The sequence below is a fragment of the Bombus flavifrons genome, chromosome 11, assembly GCF_040668555.2.
Source record: "Bombus flavifrons isolate JBK064 chromosome 11, iyBomFlav1_principal, whole genome shotgun sequence".
In the NCBI taxonomy this organism is placed as follows: Eukaryota; Metazoa; Arthropoda; class Insecta; order Hymenoptera; family Apidae; genus Bombus; species Bombus flavifrons.
The window spans coordinates 9678814-9701703 of NC_138452.1; the positions used below are offsets into that span (position 1 = coordinate 9678814).

The following is a 22890-nucleotide window of genomic DNA, read 5'->3' on the forward strand; positions in this document are numbered from 1 at the left end:
ATCGCGTCTATTTATTTATACTGGTCGGGAGAGAGTCGGAAAATTCAAATTCGTCTTTGTTGCACGTAGAGGCGACATTGTTTTACCTGGAGTTTATTTATTATCACATCATGTAAGTCCTAACGATATTGATACTCCGAGGCAAAACAACAACACGATTTGATTTGTCTTCCAGCTCGTATGCCGCTACAAGGATAACCATTTTAAACGAAGAAAATTTTGTCGACTACCGGTAATCATTATCGATGAGAGAAATTTTATTTCGATTACGGACAGCTACTCGGTAACAAAGATAGAATTCGCGCCATGGAGAATGGTTACTGAGGAGCAAGCAAAATTTCGCGCATTTACATTGATTCTTGGTAAACAAAATTAAATGTCCGTCATCGGTAATGGTCCCTTGAGATTTATCGATAACCGAGTTTAAATGAAAAATTCATTTTCGCTCGATGAGTCTGTTCACAGCACGTCCAGACAGTACCCGCGTTACTTTGTATCTCTGAAAGATAGCAAATGTCACACCCATCGTGCCATTAAATACCCGGAAAGTTATGGAAAAGCGAGAAACGAGGTACATGGAAATATGTTCTTGAATCGCCGCGAACCATTTCATCCCCTCGTGCTCTACGATCGCATCCCCCGTCAGATACACCTTACCAGTGATACCAAGTCGTGGAAGAAGCCGAGGGTGGGAGGGCAACGACAACGAGTCGAAGCTGATGGAGTTTCCTCGCGGCCACACGGGCCTCCGCCGATCCTCCGCTTCGAACAGACTTCGCGATTACGGGGGAAAACGCACGACGAGTTGACTTTCGCGCTTCCGGCGGCGGAGCTTACCCTCCGCCAAGGGGTTGCGACCCTCCGTGTTCGTACAACCACCGTGAGCTTCGTACGGTACGCCCCGCCTGTCGACCAATCGTCTGCGACTCCTGGCTACCCCCGATCGCGCGATTTCTCGATTGGCCGTGTACCGACGCGAACCCGATCAAAGGCGACGCGTCCTGGCCAGCTCACCCACATCCGGCCACCCCTGTAGCCGCGAACAGAGGCCAGGAACCGCGAGCCATAGATCACGCGTATACGTCGCGCATCTGCGGCGCCGTTAGTCATCGGCGACGAGGAACCCGTCCGGTTCGATTTCACGAGCGTTTGTCAGCTCCGGTCGCTTTGACTTCGCTCCGATCTCGCTCTTCGGCTTTGCGCTTCGAGCTCCGACCAAAACGCTCATCGGCTTCGCGAGTACGGAGAACCGTTGACAAGCAACGTGGACAAGCAAGAGGTTCGAGTGATTATTATTTCGCACAGTGGTTGGTAAACTGGTTCTCGTTGATTACCGGTTTCATAGGGATGATCGGTTCGAAGATCGAGCAATTAATTATTTTGGCCCGTTGCTTGGGAGCTTTGGTACGAGTTTACCGTGTGGTTTGGAAAACAGTGTAGAAATTTCCGGCCGTATCGTAGTTTTCCAATCGAGTGAAAGAAAGAGTTTTGGCGATACGCATTTGTCTTTTAATCGTCATTTTATATGCATACGATTTTCTGTTCCGTTCGCATTCCTCTTCCGTTAAATGTTCGCGTTTTCGTTGGATATCTCGAGCGAGGAATGATCGTTGTATTAGTAATCTTATTTGTTTCCCTTAGCTTTGGTTCTTAACGTAGAACTGGAGTGACAGATTGATCGAACGTCATCGACGTTTCTTTTCTTTTTTCGAAATTGAATCGCTAAAAGTGCGCGATACATGTTACTAAATATTTATGGTAAAATCGAGGGTCGAATAGCGCAGAAATACTTCATTTAAATCAAGAAGCTGCATCGTTTCGATGAAATATGTACGTATCTTGTTTACTTTTGGAACAAGATGGCTACCGTCACTCGTTTGGGAATCTTAAGAGACGATGAAACGTTATCGAAGATTCGACTGTAAATTTCCACGACGTATTTAAGCCAGATCTGTACCGTCGATCAACTTTTAAGATTGGAGCAACGTGGAAATCCGCGACTCGCCAGTAAAAATCAGACGGATTATCTCGCAGGTAAGGAACGACTATCGATCGTATTTTCCAAAATGTTGCGTAGAGTGCGAAATTTTCTAGTGGACAAATAAGTAACTGTTGATAAAAATACGAATTTGTCGATAAAAATATTAAGAACGTGACAATATTAAAATATTAACTATTCTACGATGTTCAAATTATGTTGCCAAATTCTTTCGATCCGGTATCACTGTTATTTCTGCGAACAGCAGCTACTTGGAAACTCAGTATGGTTTGCATGATCCAATGGGACAACCGAGATTCGTGAAACAATCTCGACGACCGAGGGTTTAACTTGGATCAAACGACTTGAGTTTTCTTGAGAAGTTAAAAGAATTAGTTTTGTAGCGGAACGCGAAAAGGACAATCCAAATCCTGTTGTTGTTTTGCTTCGGAATAGCAAGACTGTTAGGTCACAAATATTGTAGAAAGTAACGAACTCCGAGCAAAACAATGTCGCCGCTACATACAATCGTCAAAGGCAGCCGAGTTCAAATTTTCCGGCTGTCCCCCCGAATCATATTTATCGAATCGAATCATATTTATATATTGTACCTGTGGACTGTGTTATACCTTATAACGAAATATTTATCACAAATATATATATTGACGGAAATAACGCGATCCTGTTATTTCATTATACTTTAAATAGATCAATCCTCCACAGTTTATTGGACGACGTGTTAAAGAAATTGCAACTGGCCAGAATCGCGAAGAAAATAGTAGAGGTCAGTTTTTGCGATAAAAAGTATCGCTGACATTTTCATTACAAGCTCGGATAAAAAAGATCGTAAAAAAATGACTCTTACTACTTTCTTCGCGATTCCGAACAATTCCAGTTTCTTACCAAATGTTGTTACACTTCGTCAATTAAACTAATGCCTTTGTCTTCTCTAAAGGTTCCAACTCGTTTGCTTCAATTGTGAAAAGTTACTCTGTTGTAAATGGTGTCCGAATATTAACCGTATTAACAATAAAATAAAACAATGTTTCCCTCAGAACAGCGATACGTAGTAACAGCACTTGAAAGTCATTCAACGAGAATATACTAAATTTGCATTTTGTCAATGAATTTTTACGACCACGATCCACCCATCAATTTTCGCCTCTCCTGTTCGTTCTTTCATACAAATTTTACTTGTTTATTAATTATCCTAGAATTTGTTGATCGTCCTTTATGCTATTTTATAACGTAAGAGAATTTCAATAACTTCAATTCTTTACCAAAAGAGTATGCTCTTACTGAAAGACTACCACATATTGTACACTTAATATTCTCTTCTATTTAGTTTCTCATGGAAAGTTCAGCTTCTTACCGCTTATACCTAACTTTATAGTTAGTTATTTATAGTTAACTAATAGTTATACCATAGTTTACTAAATATTCTCTCAATTTTCCCTTTTCTCTTAATGTCTACGTTATATCTACGCCCTCCGCATCGATTACTTCCTCGTAACCCTTTGGAGGCGACGATAAAACGACCGAAACTCTAGAGAATTCGCGCATTTTTCGTCGGGAGTTCACAGAGCGATTAACCGTGGCATGTGCCACTGTCCGACAGTTCGTCGATTACCCTGCGTAAACGCACCTGTAAACCCGGTTCTCCGTCGCTGAGCCGTGTAATTGCCCGTCCACGGCTCGCCTCTGTCGCCTATAATAGCTGCTGTTGCGCCAGGTCCACGCATATGCTAAAAACGCTTTCGCAAATGTGAAATCCTGTGTGGCGCCGGGAGCACGATGTTTTTTTGACCGGCGATATCTCGTAGTAAGCGACGCACCCTCGAAAACCATCGTGTCCATTCGGCAAAAATGCAACGTATTTCCATTCGCGTCGCTTACTTTCACGCTTTTATATTTATACCATAAGCATAAGTATTACCAGTTTACCACACGCGTCGTGACTGGCGTCATACTTGGCCGTTCATCGTGTTCTCTTCCTTCCATGTATCTTTGTAACTAGCGTTATTTTATTTGGAATCGTCGCCATTCGTTCGATCGACACCGAACAAAGTTCAACGCGATTCGAATTGGCCAGGAGTTAAGTCCCTGATGGCTTGATATCATCCGTAGTTCGCCAGATATATCTTAACAGAATGTGCAAAATGATCGTCAACGAGGTAATTTTGGAACGACCATATCAGACGTCGTTCGCAAGCGAAACATCTTTTGTTTGATTGTTCCAGCAGATAGCGAACGACCTACGACGATGATCATATGCGATATATGCATATAGCGATATCGTTACAGAAACTTTTAATTACCGACGCGTGACTATCGTCCCGTACGAGATCGAACTCGTTGCCCCGTGTTCATATAAATGTTAAGCAATAGCGCTCCAGATACGGGAAGAATCGGAATAAAATAGCGAGCAGGGAACAGACGCGCACCAGTTGTTGGGCCGGTATCACGAAAACTAGAAAAGTATCTGTTACGTGAAATCACGGGTCTCCTGGAACCACTACACGTTGTAGCACAAGCGTCGTGCACGGCATGTACAACCGAATCACGCAATCACTGTCAATCGTGTGAAGCGGGGCACGTGCACAACCGAAACTAATCCTACGCGCCGTTAAATGAATTTAACAGTCGGATCCGACGTCCCGTTGGCTCTTTCCAACAATCGTTTGCCGATGGAACGCGCGTCATCTAAAAATATCGCTTCATGGAAATAGATCAGACAGATCAAACGATCCACGTTATACCACACTTGTACGGTCTTGTGACTATCGCATTACGAAAAACAATTACGTTGCAACATCGAAGCGACGTACAAAAATATATCGCGTTGCAACCACACGATAAGAAAAATGTCGCAATAATTGCGAGGATCATAGACTACATAGACTAGCGTAAAAAAAAAAGAAAAAAGAAAATGACGCGGTAGCGGTAATTGGATCTTCAACCAGCAATTGTATCGTTAATGTCGCTTCTAACGCGCGTAGGATATCGTTGCGTGCCGAAGGAACACACGACATACAATCTATCGAGAACTGACGAAATTGTTTAAATAGGCAAATGAGGCGACGTAACACGAGCCACGCTATCATTACGATTGCGATGCAACGATTAATTATTCAGAGGCTTCTAATTGCAGTCGACCCTTTCGGACAACAAAAGTCACGTCAGGGGTGGCATAGGCTAACGACACTGTTTACGCGGAACTCCTTAAAAATTGACGACAACCTCGACAGGGTGGAAGAAAAATGTTTCGCTACACCGACGATCTTACCGGTGAGCTTCTACACCAGGTATGTAAATATGAAACCGGAATTTTTGTATAGAAAATACCTGTTTATTGTATGAAAATGATTAAAAATATTTTATTCGAAGTATTGCCCATCGCTAGCTATACATTTTTCCCACTTGTCTGGCAATTGGTGGATGCCACGCCAAAAAAACTGTCGCTCTTTTGAGGCAAACCAGTCATCGAGCCATTTTCGTACATTTTCGTAAGAAGCGAAGTGCTGGTCAGAAAGTGCGTGTCCCATCGATGCAAATAAATAGTAATCGGACGGAGCCAAGTCTGGCGAGTAAGCCGCGTGCGAAAGTATTTCCCAACTGAACGCTTCGATCGTTTCCTTGACCGGTTTTGCTGTATGCGATGGTGCATTATCACGAAGCAAAATTACTTTGTGTTGCCTTTTTTGATATTCTGGTCGTTTTTCACGCAAAGCTTGATTCAAATCGATCATTTGTTGTCGGTAGCGCTCGGTATTAACGGTTTCGCCAGGTTTTAACAGCTCGGTGGTCTTTTTCGGTGGTCTTCCACGTTCTTCGTTCCTCGCGTCAAAATTGCCACTTCTGAATTTTTTAAACCACTCGAAGCACTGTGATTTACCAAGAGCATGCTCACCGTAAGCTTCGACAAGCATTCGATGCGATTCTGCAGCAGTTTTCTTCAAATGGTAACAGAAAATCAATGCTGTCCGCAAATCGTAGTTTCCAGGCACAAAATTTGACATGTTCAACGCTATTACAAACTATGCTGTTGTATGAAACTTGTATTGTTCTGAGTCGAAAATGTTTGTGAGATGTCAACAAAGACTTTTGGCATCAATGACGCAGTTTAGTGATAACTACATTATCAGTTAGGGCCATCTATAGACAAATTCCAGTTTCATATTTACAGACCTGGTAATTAAACGCTCGTTCGAAATACCGGAACGCCGCGGGAACCGTTGATATCGTCTTTTCATTTGAAAAAATCACAGTTTCTGACGCGCCACGGTTCAGGGGAAAAGGATATCGACGATTTCGCAGACAACGAGCGGAAGGTCCAGGTGGAAGTTAGTCTGTGACAGGCCACGTGCTTCTTTTCTCAATGAACCCCAGACCTTCAATCATGCTTGGACAATGAAAGACATCGACATGATTATCTGAACGAAATGACTAGAAGAATCGTTTAAAGTCTTCGCCTTAGTAATAATGAAAATTTGGAATTTAAAATTAAAATCGCGTCTTAACAATGAAAGCAGATACTAACTTGCTACATTAACAAACGTTGGAAAACATCTTCAATCGATTGTAGGAGCTTCGCTACTCAAAAATAATGCGAAGCACATATCGCGGAACAACTTTAAATGAAATACGTAGCACAGCTGCAAGTTAAACAGATAACTCGCTGCGTAACTTTCAGCGCAAAGCTGTTCGAAAAGTTATTTTCGTTAACTTCTTTCTAATAAATAGCCGATAAAGATCGACGTCTACGTATAAATTCTACGTGGAATCGAGAACAAAGATTTACGCGATAGAAATTGTAAGAAAATCGAAATTGATAAAACTTGCATCAATGGGAAAAAGAAGAGAAAACCAGTAGATAAAGGGGAAATGTTATATCTTGAGCAGGAAAAATCATATTCCAGATTCAAGTTTGATGAAACGCGATGCGAGAGAACGGTGTCCTCTGTTCGTGATCGATCCATCAGCATTTTTTATGCGAAAGGACGCATATGACGTGACGAGGAAAAAAATTTGCATAGGAGCTTGTCGAATTTTCAACCGACCGCAACCAACTTTCGTCGCCTTGCACCGGGCACAACTATCGAAAAGTCATCGAGCTGACATTAACCCAGGTTGCAGCGCAACTGTGACGAGCTTATCAAAGTTCCAGTGATCGATGGGTTTGCATTAAATTGCTTCTAAAAATAACCCATCCTCCTTCTCATTGTCTCCAACTTTCAATTGTTTCGATCGTCCTAAGCCTGATCTTGTCTTTTCTAACTTATTTCCTATCGAAGGGTACCGATTTGCATATTAGATAAAAATACATTCGCCATAAACTAGTGAGATATCTTGGAAAATTATAATTTCGTAGTCGTAACCGTGGCCTTTCTCCTTTAGAGGAATATTATTAATGCAATTAACGTTCTAACGATTAACGATTTAACAACATGATTTACAGATATTGCTCGTTGTCGTTGATATAACATACAAAGTTAGCCGTCTTAAGACTCGTTATTGATCAACCCATTAATTAAGGGCCAACGTTGCCCTTACGTAACATTTCATTTTCGATATCTTTTGTCGGTCGATGTACGCGATTCCGTCTTGCCTTTTGTTATTCGTCAAAGTTGTCGAAATTTTTAGTGTGCGTCTCTGGCGTACCTTCTCTGCCCCCCCTTTTTTTTTCAAAGCGCGTAATTTTCCACGGTTACTTAGCTTCCCCTACTCTGACGAGGAATGACAAAGTTTGACTTTCCGTAGGAGTACCAGATTGCTCGTGTTCAAGCAATGGTCGACATATGTTACCTGCGTGCGTAAACGCGATGGGTGTTCGTGCAAGCAAGGGTTAAATAATCCGCCCACGTGTAACAGCACACCGGCGAACCGATAGTTCCACTACGATATTCGAACTTTCGGTTGCGTGACAAATTTCATCGCGAAAGCTTCAAGAAGTTTTAAAATATCTGGCCGTAGGCGGCTGAGTATCCAAAAATCTACTCTCGCACGTTTGTCGGCTATACTTACGAGTTAAAGTACGTCGATTCGGAAACTCTGCTTGTCGGTAACGTAGCGGAACAAATCACGACGACCATCGATAACTCCGTTTCGCCAATTTACGAGAAAAGTTGGCAAACGAAGCATGGTGAATCGGCTACCATTAAAAATAGAGATTCGTCCGTATATCGTGCAACAATAAAACGCTTCCGTCATGTGCGTCGCGAAAGTAGTCATCGGGCGATAAAAATATTATGGCAAGTTAACGCTCGCATGCGACGGCCAGCGTTCCTCCTGCCTGTCTATGGCCAGACTATTAAGAAGTCAGGCTACTGCACTGGCAGCAGATCTCTTTGAGGGTTGATGGCGGCAACGATAATGACGGTGTCGGTGAAACTGGTCTTCGGGACGAAGGGTGCGGCGAACCATGGCATCATCCACCAGGACTCTCTCGGTGGTTTACCATCGACGAGCCTGAGCGATGCTCCACGTCACCGATGCATTATTGAGCCTGGGAACCCTACAGGTGGCCGGGCGTCCTGTTAGAACGAGAAAGACCGTGGCAGAGTCAGGCCGAGGCCCTCGACAAAGAGGGAACTCTCGCCGGCGAAAGGGACATGGAGAACGAAGAGGTGGAGAACAGCCGTGAGCAACGCCGGGAAAGGGGTTGCAAAAGTCAACGGAAGCGTTAGGGATATTTTAGCTCGACGTCGGACTTTCCCCCCGACTTTCTGACTTTTGTACCGTTTCGTTTTTTCATCGCGCAAGCGATTTTCTTCCTTAAGAGTCATTATCAGAGCTCGGACGTTTGCGTGCGTTTACGGGTAATCTACGATCGCTGGTCGAAAGAATAAGAAACATCGCGTAAATAGTGGAACGAGACGTTATCTCGGTGTAATATCGGTGAACTTGAGAGGTGGATAAGTCGCGAGCATTGAGAGAATCGAGCGACGTTCGACCATCGTTCAACATTTCATTACGTGTTGCAGTATGCAAGGAGCCGTGACTATATCTTCTTTCGTTGAACGAGACATGGCGGGGAGAGCGGCGATGGTCGCAACGAAAATCCGATTGCAACGCTAGAAAGCAACGCTATCGCTGTTATTGACGATAAGAACCAACGAACATCGTCGAATCTTAGGAAATAAATTTATAATCGAATAACGAGAAAGAAAAGTGTAATTCGCGATATCGGTTTCGAAGAACGTGGAACAGTTTAAAATCTGACAACTCAATTGCATTTTCACGACTAAGTTTCAGGAAAGCATGGAGGACAGTAGCCGGGGTGAGAGTTTGTGCAAAGTTTGCGGCGACAAAGCATCCGGCAAGCATTACGGAGTACCGAGTTGCGACGGATGCCGTGGCTTCTTTAAGCGGTCGATCCGCAGGTATGCGAGGTAATTAACTTGCTGTGGTTTTCGATGTAACCGCGTCGCTAGGAAATCTCGTGCAAATCTTCGATTTAAACGTCCTATCGATATTACCGATAGCAACGATTAAGAAACACGAGACGTATGCTAATATTTATTTCGCTATTAACTGTTGGTTTAAATTTAACGAAATCTAGTTGTGCAATTAAGTTCTATTAATATTCAATTCCATCGTGCAGAAACCTGGATTACGTCTGTAAGGAGAACGGTCGCTGTATCGTGGACGTTTCTCGTCGTAATCAGTGCCAGGCATGTCGGTTTACCAAGTGCCTTCAGGTCAACATGAAACGAGATGGTACGCTTCGTTTCTACGGTGATTACGTTTTTATTCTTTACTTGTAACAAATTCGATTCGACGCTCTTTCATAAGGCTTTCTTCGTACAAAATATGCTGCAAATGTCAGACTGTCAGGCGCGCCGAAAACTCGAATAGTTTTTCGTTCGTGTGCAAACGTAAGGCATAATTTAACCTCAAAGAATCACCTCGTTCCAAAGTGATCCGTTATTTCCGCGTAATACTATACGAGTTTTACGTTCAGTTTCAAAACTATCCGCTATTTTCAATACTCGTTCTAAAAGCGTCGTTGAAATACATCACACGTCGAACGAGAAGAAACTTACTGGAAAGTTAGCTTCGCCTTAACATACCCGAGATTCGACGTCGACACGTTCGTCAAAAGGTTTGCGGATGACAGGCGCCGATACGTCCCCCGTTACTGCGGCCGCGTACCCGCGCGAATGCACGAACATTCGTAGCCAACATCCAGAATATTACAATGCATGGTGACGTTTCGTTCGCCAACAAAGAAATAGGGAAGTTGGTCGAAGGGCTGGCGAGTGGAGAGAGAGAGAGAGAGAGAGAGGAAAAAAAGGGTGCTCGCACCCACATGAAATTCTATATTCGTGCTTGCTCACGCCAGAATCCGGAAAGTTAGCCATGCCGCGAGCAGTGTCACAAGCAGCCTGACGTTCACAGGTTTTGTAAACACTTCTAGCCCGACCCGATAATCCAAACACTTGATTGCGCGGGGATATCAATTAGCGAAGGAGGGCATGAAAGGTACCATTAGTGGTCTCCACTCTCATGGTTTTGATTATATCCTTGCCGATGCTATAAAAAAAGCATGAAATCGATCGCAGGGTGAAGCGGGATTTTGCTTCCGTATAGCAACATATGTGGGTAAGGGATGTTTGATTTTAAACGGGGGATAATTCGTTGGGGTAATTTATAATTCTGTTTCGTGCCAGATAAGACTTTAATATGCGCGTTAAATTGGTAGAATTTAACCGTGAAGTTTACGATATATATTTCGTACGTGTGTACTCGAAATACTTGACGACTTAAAAAAACAATTTATGCCTACCGAGGTACTACTTGATATTAAGAAATAAAATATTATAGTTAGGATTGTTTCGACGCCAATAGAATAAATTGTCTGTCTGACCACAAATGCATAAATGAATATGACATACTAAGGAATTATGATACTCACAGCGGTGCAGCACGAAAGAGCTCCACGAAATACCTCGTCCCTGGTCGCAGCCGCGAGAAGAGGTCCGTCGGTATTATATCCTGGAATTCCACACGTTTACCACGCAGCGAGCAACCCTTACCATCCTCTTTTGTATCCTGCGCTATTTCCCTTCAAGCCGACAATGTCGGCTTTTACACCATCGGTCGGTAAGCGAAACAATCTACTCTATTGTAAATTAATCTAAAATTATTTCATCTTTAATGTTCCATATAAAAACGTATGGGAAATTATTTCACGTTGTACAAACAGTTACTACGATACTTTTCTCATTTGTAGCACATTTTTTGCCACGTTCACCGACAGAGTCGTTAACAGTGAACACAGCTAAAGAGGACGAGGTGACGAGTTCCGAGGAGGCTGGACCGATCGAAACGAGAATCGAACCAAAGGGTAAGAATTTTCTCGTAGAAATTTCGCTCGTTTATCGAAATACGACTGTTTGTTCAAACGACGAATATTTATGAATTTTGCAGAGGAACTCGCAAGCACTCGACTAGCACCGTCTGTTACGAACTCTGGAGCAACAGATTATATATCTAGCTTCTCTATTTTACCCACGGAGAACATCTACGAATTTGCGGCGAAATTACTCTTCTTTGCTGTCAGATGGGCGCGAAGCATCCATTCGTTCTTACAAGTAATCCGCGTGCTCACGCGTGATCTTTATATATGTCGGAGAATCATTGTGGTCAGGATTGTGGGTGTTGGTTGAGTCTTCATTGGAGTTAGCCATCGTCGCGATACAATAAAGACACGGTTTATTAGCACAGAAACAGATGATACAAATTTGACAATCTACTATGATGATTAGGCACCCGCGATACTAGCAACAATGGTCTCGGGTACGACAACGAAACCGCGGTCAGAGGGATGATGGATGAACGTGCTCGCGAAGTCTAAGTCCGCACAATAATTCGTAAGAACGTTACTCCCTTCAGTTGACGAGATCGCGTGAAAGACTGCCTCCTTCGTCCCGGTGATGCCACAGAGGAAAATTATCTCGGGGCGTGTCTAAGGGCCCGAGATCATCGGATTCGCCGAGGATAGTCTTCGTACAGAGAGTAAGGGAAATTGGCATTGCTGCTAATTGGTCAATTTCCATACCGGTGATTAGAAAATATGCTAATTGCCCTCGAGAGAAGGTTGCTAATGAGCACATCGACATCCGGCAAACATCTTACTCGAAGAATAGGAGCTGTGTGTGGCCACGGGACAGAGACCGTTAGAATGTTTACTGTCATGTCTTGCCAGGGATACTTCTTTTAATGGCGGCTATAAAATACCTTTGTTAGACAAAGCGTTCATTCCTTGACCGCGGGTACGTTGGCGACCGACGGTCGCCTCGAGCCCAAGCTCATTATTACTAATCCCGGACGATTACAGTTAGGTTGGATAATTACGATTATTTAATTACAGCTATAGTAGACTGCAGGTTACAATGTTGCGGGATTCCCCAGCATTCCAGAGGCTCCGGTGTTCTTTCCTCTCCGACATATAAATTTAAAGACGAATTAGCATCGTGTTAATAAAGATCTTTTGGTGTTTCTTTCAAGCTGCCCTACAGGGATCAAACTATTCTACTGGAAGAATCCTGGAGCGAGCTTTTTGTGTTGACCGCCGCGCAGTGGAACTTTCCAGTCGAAGAATCCACTTTGGTACCGAACGATTTATCATCCGAAAGAAAAGAGACGCTCGTCGACGAAGTAAGGAAGCTGCGAGAGTTATTGGCAAAATGTACTCTCCTCAGGGTCGATCATTCGGAATACGCCTGCTTAAAGGCCATAGTTCTCTTTAAAGGAGGTAAAAGAAATTTGCACAAATGTTAAAATTAATCGCATAAATTTTAATTAGAGAAATAGTGCGATAAGAATGTGAACGTTTATTTAGAATCGCGAGGACTATGTGAACCAGGGCGAATAACAGCGTTACAAGAACAAACGGTAGCTGTATTCTGTGAGAGGGATGCACGGAGGGTTGGACGACTTTTGCTGCTGTTACCGCCTGCACGCGCGCTCTGTCGATCAATCTTGCAAGAATTGTTGTTCAAGCCGACGGTAGGGGATGTCAGCGTGGAACGATTATTGGGCGACATGGTCAGTGCTCTCAGACCGACATAACGCCAATTTGACTCGGTCGGTACGATACTCTTGGGGCAAGCCACCAATTTATATCAACAATTGCTTCAAAGACAATTGCAACATTTTTGGAGGAACGATCGTTTCCAATGATCGCAAGATTTCGGCGTTTTATTGTTCGCTATTTCTTTTCAAATCACAAGGAGACGAGGAGTAATAGTATCGATGCATCGACCGTTTTCACGTCGATAAAGAAGGTTTTTAATAGAAATCGAAAGTAGGCGGAATAATTCGAAAAGTATTAAACGTTCAAGTAAAATCTAGTCAATTCTTTCCTATGAGTATTGTAAATTACAATGTAACACCATTAAGTCTAACTGAGACCTGTACATATACGTATTAAAAGTAAGTGTTCCATAATATATTAGCGAAGTGAAACGTTGCTCTTTTATTACAAAATTGTATTTTTTCTTTTCTCCTTCTTTTTTCTTTTATTCATCTTTATCGATAAATTAAAAATATCTCGTTCGTTAATCGTAGGATGCATTTCCTGAACCATTTTCGATATATACAGGTAGATTCGTGAACATGTCAAAGATTGCGGGAAGACGTGGGACAGGCGGAGTTCATTCACGAACGAAGAAAATGTGTAAAATCGAAAGACATTGACAGATTGTAGGCGACGCGATTGTTCGGTTTATTTCAGCAAAACCCTCAGAATTTTTGAAACGTTTATTTCCACATCACAACAATAAAATTCGTTTACAGAGTGTATGGGCATTCGCGACGTTAAATAAAAGTTACTCTTATGGATGATCATCGGGAAGATTGGCATCAAAGAAAAAAAAGAGACACTAACGCACACCGTAATTTTTTTTTTTTTTTTTTATTAACTAGAATAATTTATTTTTTTTTCATTGTAGAAAAAGGAGAATGTATCTTAACTCATGGACTGCATTGTACTCATATATATATATACATATATATACAATTACATACAATCCTCAATTAAATGTTACACATAAATTCATTATAGATTGATTTCTCATTATTTTTTCGTCCTTGTGTGGCTTGCGTGTGTGTTCGTGTATGTAAAAAATATTCAAAGCGACAACTGTCGCTTCTTTCCCATTTTCTTTTCCTGTTGTTTCATTGCCCGGAAAATACGTACGACGAAAAAAAAAAAATTTCCCTCGGTTATCTTCTTAGATGTAGCTTGTAGAGTGGAAAAAAGTAGCTCCAAGTGCTATCAAGTCGTTCGTTTTTTTTCAGTTCTTTTGCCTTTTTTTATCCGTGGACTAAGACAAGGACGGAGAGATAGCGAAATTGGAAGGTACGGGATGGACAGACAAGGGAAGACGAAAACAAGAAGTACAAGGTGGAAGGTAACGTTGAAAACGGTAACGATGGAAGATCTCGTACAAATCGATCGAACAACGATGTCGACGAACGACTAAAAATGTGAAAAAGTTTCGGATGTCCGGAAATAGAAATGGAAAAAAAGGATCGGTGATTAGGAACTTCTTTGTTTTCCCTTTCTTTTTTTCTTTTTTTCTTTCTCTGGATATTATTCCGAGATCGATAGAAATCGTGCAAGATCCAAAGGTACAAAAGAGAATTTCGAAAAAGTACGATCGTGGCATTTCCGTTCTTTTCTTTCTGCGAATTCGAGATACGAGCTCGGACATAAAAAAAAAAGAAACGGGAAAATTTTACACTGGCTACTCTTCGCTCTTTTTTTTCCATCTCCTTTCTTTTTCTTTTCTGACCGTCGTGAAACACGTTTCAACTATTTTTCCTGAACTCGGAGGACATATCATCCCCCCTCCTAACGCGATCCTTAGTTTTTCTTCGGCTTGTTTGCGGCATCTAAAAACGCGTAATATTACGCGCGTTTACGATGAAACTGGGGGACAAAAAAAAAAAAAAAAGAAAGAAAAAAACGAATGAAGAAAGTCCTTTTGCCTGCGTTGAAATCTATCTATTTTATGAAGTGTGTCCAGCTTTTCGTTTCCCTTTTTTTTTTCTATAGTTTACTCGTTTTAGGAATAACTGATAATATTTATTAGTAATACCGTTCTCCTTTCCTCTCTTGCGTAACGCGCTTACATTCAAATAGACTTTTATTTTCAGAGTTACACACAGTTAATAAAATTTCGCGATTAAGCAAATCGGTCTCGCTGCGTTTGTCGTTCGTTTGCGTGTGGGTGTGTTCTTTTTTCCCTCAATTCACCATTACTACTCCCTTTTTCTCTCATCTATAATATTACTTTATTTATCTTTATTTTTAATTACGTTTTATCATCTTTATTAGTGAGGAATTGTTCTCGTCGAGCGTATCGCTCGCTGATGATCACGGTGCATCTTCGCTCACGCGCGCGCTTCAACATCGATTTCTCTCGCTCTTCGTTCCCCGTAATTTTCTTAATTAATAATAGAATAAGAATAATAACAATACGAATAATAATGGTAATAGTAGTAGTAGTAGTAGTAGTAAGTAGTAGTAGCGTAGTAGTAGTAGTAGTAATGTAGTAGTAGTAATAATGATAATAATTAAAAAGCGATAAATTTTGTGGAGATACGAAGGGAAGGAAGCATACACGAATTTTCCCTTTTCTTCTTCCGCGAAAAGCAAACACACGAAAAGTGATTTCTCTCGTTCTCTTGCGAACTTTCGAATTTCGATGGCACGAACAAAACGGCAGCTTTGTCCGCGCGTTTAGCCAAAAGAAAGAAAAGCGACGTTAGCTGGCGCATGAGCGTTACAAAATGAAAAAGACGCGCGTACATCGGCGTCTCGCCCGATTTTTCCTGTATCTTTTCAACCAGTAGCGCGAATCGAATTCACATAATATGCCCATTATTAATGTCGTTTCGTTTAATTTTCATTACCTTTTCAAAATCCATTTTCGTTTCTTTATCTTCTTCTTTTTTCTTTTTTTTTTTTTTTTCATCTTTCCATTCATTTGTTTTCCCGTGTTCGCGATATCGTCTGCGTTTATATTATACCCACGATGACAAAAATCGTCGATTCGTAATTACATTTACTTTTTTTTTTTTATCTTCTTCGTTCTCTTTAAAAAAAAAAAGAAAAAAAAAGAAAAGAGACAAAAAAACAACACAACGGCATTTCTACTATTCCCATTCTATTTTAACGCTAATATGTAGGACAAAAAACTAACAGATTTCGGTATAATAACAAATCATCGTCCACCGAGCCCGAGACGAGTCCGCGAGTCGCCGGGCAACCGATCGATCCATATACCCGTTTTTCTTCTCTTTTTCTCTCTATCTCCCTCTCTCTCACTCTCTCGCTCTTTTGTCTGCAAACTTTCGAGCGCCTAAAATCCACCTTCTCAGCGATTCTCTCTCTCTTTCTACTCTGTGTCTTGTTCTCGGCGGTTCTTTGGACGCTCTCGGGCAATTCGGCGCGACGAAATATAACAGGTTGTTTGCTCTGACGACCGTAGAGTGCCTCGTTTCTCGTCCATCTCTTCCGCTTCGACGATGGACACAACAGAGAAAAAAAAAAAAAAGTTAGAAATCTGTCGAAGCCTACGCCTCCCTAGCGACGTTCCGACTCTCGTTGTTTTCTCTTCCTCTACGCCCGTAATCACGCATTTACAATAATCCTGTCTTTACAGTTCTATATTATAGAATTATTAATATCTTTACTTCGCAGAAGTCGTATTACGAGAACCCCCGCTGGCTACCGGATACGGGTCGACACTTTTTTATTGCTGTCGAGATGGTTTTTCGAAGGTTGGCAGTGACGCGTGCTAGTTAACGATTCCGTCAACTATTCCAACGGATACAGTTTCCATGTCCGATACGTTCGTTACGTCTCGTTCGTTTAAACAAATAAAGACGAGCATCGAACGATCGAACGATAGGATCCGTTTTGTTCGGCTTGCGCATCCGATTGGCAGGTTCTCGAGGCACGATGTATCAGGATATATTTCTTAACTGTGTACGATTATTTCGGTTTTCTACGGTTTGTTGATAAAAAACGGCGAAGGGCGGAGGGGGCGACGGCGTGAGAAGAGAAACAGGCAACGTTCAACGTCCAGCGAGACTCGGGTATCTTCGTATCGATACGAGGCAAAACGTGGTTCGAACGTGTGGAGGGGATCGTACGAGAAACGAGAAACTCTAGCTACTTCACACTATGTACATTCAGAAAGGAGAGCCTCCGGCGAGCAGCAACGAGCGAGAATCGCGAAAAAATAAAAATGGAGGTCTCGCGCGTTGTTTCGACGGAGAGGCTCTCCGCCTCGACAGAACTCGCGAATACAATAATTCTATTTCATAATTGTTTTATCATCGCTATTTCACGTTCAACTATTTCCTATTGTAGAAAGGGGGAGGGGGTCTGTGGATAGGGTTGGGGACATTTCTCTTGCTGGATTATTCCTTACTGCTTGCGATCTTTCTCTCTCTCTCTCTCTCTCTCTCTCTCTTTCTTTCTCTCTCTCTTTCTCTCTCTCTCTCTCTCTCTCTCTCTCTCGCACGCGACTTACTTCTCCTTTTCTTTTTATTATTATTATTATTAACCATCGAGTATATGTATAATATTATATATCTATATATTTATCTCTCCTATCTGCGCTGTTGCTTTCGAACTCGTCCACGTCCCATGCGAAACGAGCGAAGGAAACGAAACAGATCGAACAAAGACCGTAGAACTTGGGATTCGTCCGATCGAATCGATCGACGAGGATTATATATATATATATATGTAGAGCGATTGTATATGTTTACGATGCTATCTGTTTGCGAGACGTAAGAATCGAAATATCCACGGTTGAAATTCTCCGAATAAAGATCAATGACTACAACGTGGTAACGTTGTAACTGCGGTCTCCTCGTTCGCGTCGATTACGATCGTGCAAAATCTCCATGCGCGTATCAAACGTCAACGACACGATGCAACAGCTATATATCGTCGTGCGGATCATCGTTTTACACGCATGATTATCGGAAGAAAGAAATCTCTAACTGGGTTTTCCCTATGCGTGTGTGTACATCACAATGGTGTTTTGTAAGATGGCGCAAAAAAAAAAAAAAAAAAAAAAAGAAAGACACAAAAGATAAAAGAAAGAGATATATATCCGACAACTGAAACGTGGCTTATCGTCTATATATTCTTCCCTATATACGATTGTTCTTCATCCTTTATCATATTGATCGTTTCGTTATCTCGTATTTATCTGTTTCATTATCTTCCTTCCCTATGTTCCTGTCGCTGGCTAGTTTCATTTTTCTCTGCGTTCTCTATCGTATATGCGTGTAATTGAGGTACGGTAATATCTGCTTTGTAGCTCTGAAATTTGCGAGGTAGTAGTGTGTTGAGACGTGGCGCGACGGCCACCCCCGTCGCGGGCGTCGAGCGTCCAACGGCGTCGCTTTCCTTTCCGTTTAAAAACGTTTCGTAAGGCCCAAGTCTCTCGCGTCCTTCCAGACGGCTCAAGGAAGCGTTAGATGGACGAACAAGATAGGAATGAAAAGGAAAAAAGAAAGGTAGAGAAACAAAGGAGGAAACAACGACGACGAGATCAGGCGGTGGACACGAGAACGAAGAAGGATCGCGAGACGATAAAGTAATAAATATGTTGGTCAGGGGAAGCGACGGCGAACGTTGCCTCGACGCCCTGTGACGCCGACGAGATCGGCCGGCACGGCGACGCCTTTCTAAAAATCCCATGGGTTCTATTGTAACAACTATTGCACTTATGATTTGTATATCAATGTCACGCTTTCACAGATGCGGCATACGTGTCAAATGTAAGAAGAGTACTGCGTTTAACAAATTCGTCCGATAACGGTGTTTAACTTTACAGAAAGAAAAGAAAAGAGAAAAAAAAAAAAGATAGTATGGAAAAAAGAAACGGTATCGGAGAAAAAGGTCGGAGAAAGACTCTTGTTGCATGGACACTCTTGCGTTAGAACGTTTTGCGTTAAACCTTACTATTATTAATAATAATTGTTATTTAATTAATAGGTACCTTTAAATGCCATCCGGTTTCCATTATTATTATTATACTATTATTATTTGCGATCTCTATCCCCGTTTTATCACCGCTCTTTGCAAGCTTCCTCCACGCTACTCTTATTCTCGCGTCTTTCGTCTCTATTTTAAAACGTCTTAAACTCTCTCCCTCTCTTTTTCTCGTATTATCTATTTATCTCTTTTTCTTTTTTCCCCTCTGCGAATATTCCCTCTTATATAGCTTACAAAAAAAAAACAAACAAAGAGAAAACTGACAAAATATATATGACGTTATTACGGTGTAGATATATAGAATAATCTATATATATATATATGTATCCGATATATATAATATAGCTTTTCTATGGTAAATCTGGTACGATAATAAACTCTTAAACGCTTATTACAGGCGGAGAGAATCGGTCTCTTTGTTTCCTTTCTTCTTCTTCTTCTTCTTCTTCTTCTTCTTTCGTCATATTCTTCGTTATTCTCATCTGTGTGTATATACGTTTTCCCGTTTTTCTTCTTTCTTTCGGTATTTGCATTTGCATGCGCGACGGTTCTATTTGCGTGTATTCGTAAGCACGTGTACGTGCGTTTTCCAACGCACACTGTTTGTCATCTAACCGTATGCAAGTGTGTGTATGCTGACGAAATATTCGATCGGAATAAAGATGCGCAGTTTCGTTAGGAAAATTCTGACCTGTACTAAGAAAACTGAATCTCAGCTTTCCTTTCGTCTATTCTGTTTACACGCACGGCTAATCCCACTGTTACTGTGCTCGTAAGAAAAAAAAAAAAAAATATTACCTTCGTTTCCCTTTTTCCCAAATGTGATTTCCCTCTTCTCCACTTTCTTTCGTTCGTTTTTCGTTCACTTCGTCGAATTTATAGTCCGGTTATGGTTTTCGAATCGTCTTTCTTTACGTTTTCAACGATACAGGGCAATTCCTCACGTTCACCTACTAATTTTTAAACCAAACTCGCTAGCGGATGCTCTCCCTCCAGAAAAGAAACGAGAAACGCAGCTACTTCCTCTTCTTCTTTAATCTTCCCTTTCATTTTTCTTCAGCTTTTCATCGGCCTCTTCGTCGAACGCGAATTTCGTTTATTCAATTTCGTTGTCTTTTCAGGTCGAATACAAGTTTCTTCAAGTCGAAAGTTTTCTCCCTTCCTTCGTTCCTCGATCGTTGGCTCGATCTTTCGAAAAGCAAGACACACGACTTTGTTCTCTCGATGTTTCTCTTCCTTCCCACACGATCGTCGGACTGTCACCGAAGCAGAAATTTTGCATCCGGAGGGGAGCAGCCCGCTGAGATATATGATGTTTTTCCTGCCTTAATGTCTATGTACTTTAACCTCTATGCTTGATGTACTTAATGATTATCCATATAGTATTTAAATATTATCCACTAAAAACACCATAGATTTTATTTGTTTCCTTCGAATGATCGGAAAATGTTTCTCTTAACGCGTTCCCTATGCGTGCATTGGTACGTGTTTTCGTGTGTGTGTTGGCGCGTGCACGCGCCCGTGTATGTACGTATGTATGCGTGTAAGAGTGTGAGTTCGAAAGTGAGTACGCGATTTCCAATGATTTATAAAAAAACCATAAAAAGAAAATAACAGAATTTGTCGATTCTACCAAAGACCATAATAAGTAAAAGAAAAATCAAAGAAATTCGGGGAAAAAGGAGCTTAAAAAAATAGTAGGGCGACGATAATAATAATAATAATGATAAAACATAGAACAATACCACAAAAAAAAAAAGAAAAAAGGAGGATCATCCCGAGGATTAGAACTGAAACGTGACGATGGAGAAAAAAAAAATTTTATAATCGAAAACCAGAAAGAAGAAACGCGCGTTTATTCCCACCGGTCGAGAAAACGCGCGCCCGCCTGTCAATCGTATTTCCGTTTAACTTTTTTTTTCTTTTTTCCTTCCTTTTCTCCGCGTTTTTAATTATCGAATTTCTTCTCCATTGAACAGGCCGTCTCTCTGTCTCTCGTTTTATCCTGACTTCGACAAATCGTTTCTCTCACTCCAAACGCGGCGCGCTCACGGGTCTCTGTCAACTGCGTCAACAATTTCGTACTTGCGATCAGCTTTTTCTTTATCGTTACCATTAGAATTAGCATTATTATTATTACTATTATTATTAGCATTAAGATTATTATTATACGCCATATCTTATGAGTCCATTCCCTCGTTTTTTCTTCCTTCTTAGATCTCTCGTCCGTCGTCAAATCAAAATTTTACCAGCAATCCCTTTACGTCCCATCTAATGCCTAATTCCTTCCCGTTTTCGAATTTAAAAGAAACCAAAAGAAAAGAAAAAAAATAAAGGTGTATATATATATACATATATACACACACACACACACATATATATATATACGTATCTACATATGTATACATGTGTATATATATATATATATGTATATTGCGATAAAGAAAAAACATACACCATGTGCCTCGACGATACTACGTGATCATTTCAAATGAAAGGGAAAAAAAACCTAGTAAACGGAAAAATAGTTATGAAATCTTGATATCCTGGCAGGCATTGCCGGAACGAGCTTCTCGGACCAAGAAAAAAGAGCGAGTTTTCTTTTTCTCTTATGGGGCCTTACGCGGAATTCACGAAAGTAGCAAAAAAATTCATCAAATCATTCAAGACGCAAAAATATATAGGCGGTAATAGTAAACCGTAGATAGTAGTAATAGCGTAGTAGTAGTAGTAGTAGTAGTAGTAGTAGTAGTAGTAGCATAGTAATAGTAGTAGTAGTAGAAGTAGTAGTAGAAATAGTAGTAGTAGTAGTAGTAGTAGTAGTAGTAGTAGTAGTAGTAGTAGTAGTAGTAGTAGTAGTGTAGTAGTAGTACTAGCAGCAGCAGCAATGCTAGTAGTAGTAATAGTAGTAGTAAATAGTAAAGTATTCCATAGTGGTAAATGATTATATAGTAGAAGTTTTTTTTATAGTAGAATAGTAGCAATTAAAGTAAACTAAAGTAGACAAAAAAATGAATTAATTACGGTGAAATTATCGTAACAGCAGGGCTTGCGTTCGTCGCACCTCGTCCATTCATTTCTCCCTTTCTCTCTTCTCTTTATTTCACTAGATTTCTATCACATCCTTTAAATGCACGTCATTATCGGTCAACGATCGAAAATACAGATCGAGGCGATCAGAGTGACGAAGATCGACAAGCCCTGCGGTGGCGCAAATATTAAAACAAAAAAAAAAAAAACCATGATTATATCCAAATTAGCAAGTACGATGCAAAAAATGCATGCGCGGAGGTTGTCTCCGTCGGCAATGCGCAACTTCTGTATTATTTTATTTTTCGTCAAGAAAATAGCGTTCTCTCTTTTTCTTTCCAAGCACGTGTTAACTTCCAAGTAACATCTTTTCCGCTTGTTTCTTATTATTCAGCGATACTTTGCGTTGTTCCTTTCCCGCTCAAGAATCATCCTTCTCTCTCAATCTTCTGCGAATTATTCAGTGATTCAGAGATCCGTACTTCTTCCTTGGGATCGGTTTCGCGACGAAAAAACAAAAAAAAAAAAGATGAAACGGCGCGTGTTGCCGCTCTATTTTCATTTATGGATTAGCTATCCGTTTTGGTTATTTAGTTCGTTATGCATGCAACCATCGTTCAGAAAAATACATGGATATCTCTCCTCTCTTTTCCTTGCCCACATCGTCTTTCGTCGGATCCTTTTCTACGTTCTTCTATTTCTCGCTTTCTCCTCCGTTCAAAGATCCCACATACCATCCTAGACGTGCGTATAATAATGTACGTATATTTATATATATCTATATATCCATATATATATAATGTACGTATATATAGTATGCGTGTGTGTGTTGAAGTATGCGTAGATT

At 41.2% G+C, this 22890-nt stretch overlaps 1 protein-coding gene and 1 long non-coding RNA gene across 2 annotated transcripts; both read left to right on the forward strand.

Annotated features, from left to right (window-relative positions):
- Positions 1-1648: 1648 nt before the first annotated feature.
- LOC138185300 (nuclear receptor subfamily 2 group E member 1) lies at positions 1649-13591 on the forward strand. Its single transcript, XM_069124159.1, has 8 exons — positions 1649-2034; positions 9227-9369; positions 9582-9697; positions 10898-11083; positions 11214-11327; positions 11411-11574; positions 12491-12737; positions 12825-13591. Exons 2-8 carry the CDS (start codon positions 9239-9241, stop codon positions 13052-13054), a joined length of 1188 nt encoding a protein of 395 aa, XP_068980260.1. The 5' UTR covers positions 1649-2034; positions 9227-9238; the 3' UTR covers positions 13055-13591.
- Positions 13592-15418: 1827 nt separating this feature from the next.
- Positions 15419-22014, forward strand: LOC138185303 (uncharacterized). The gene is made up of 3 exons (XR_011174571.1): positions 15419-15509; positions 21731-21775; positions 21896-22014. It is a non-coding gene; the product is annotated as an uncharacterized LOC138185303 (long non-coding RNA).
- Positions 22015-22890: the final 876 nt, after the last annotated feature.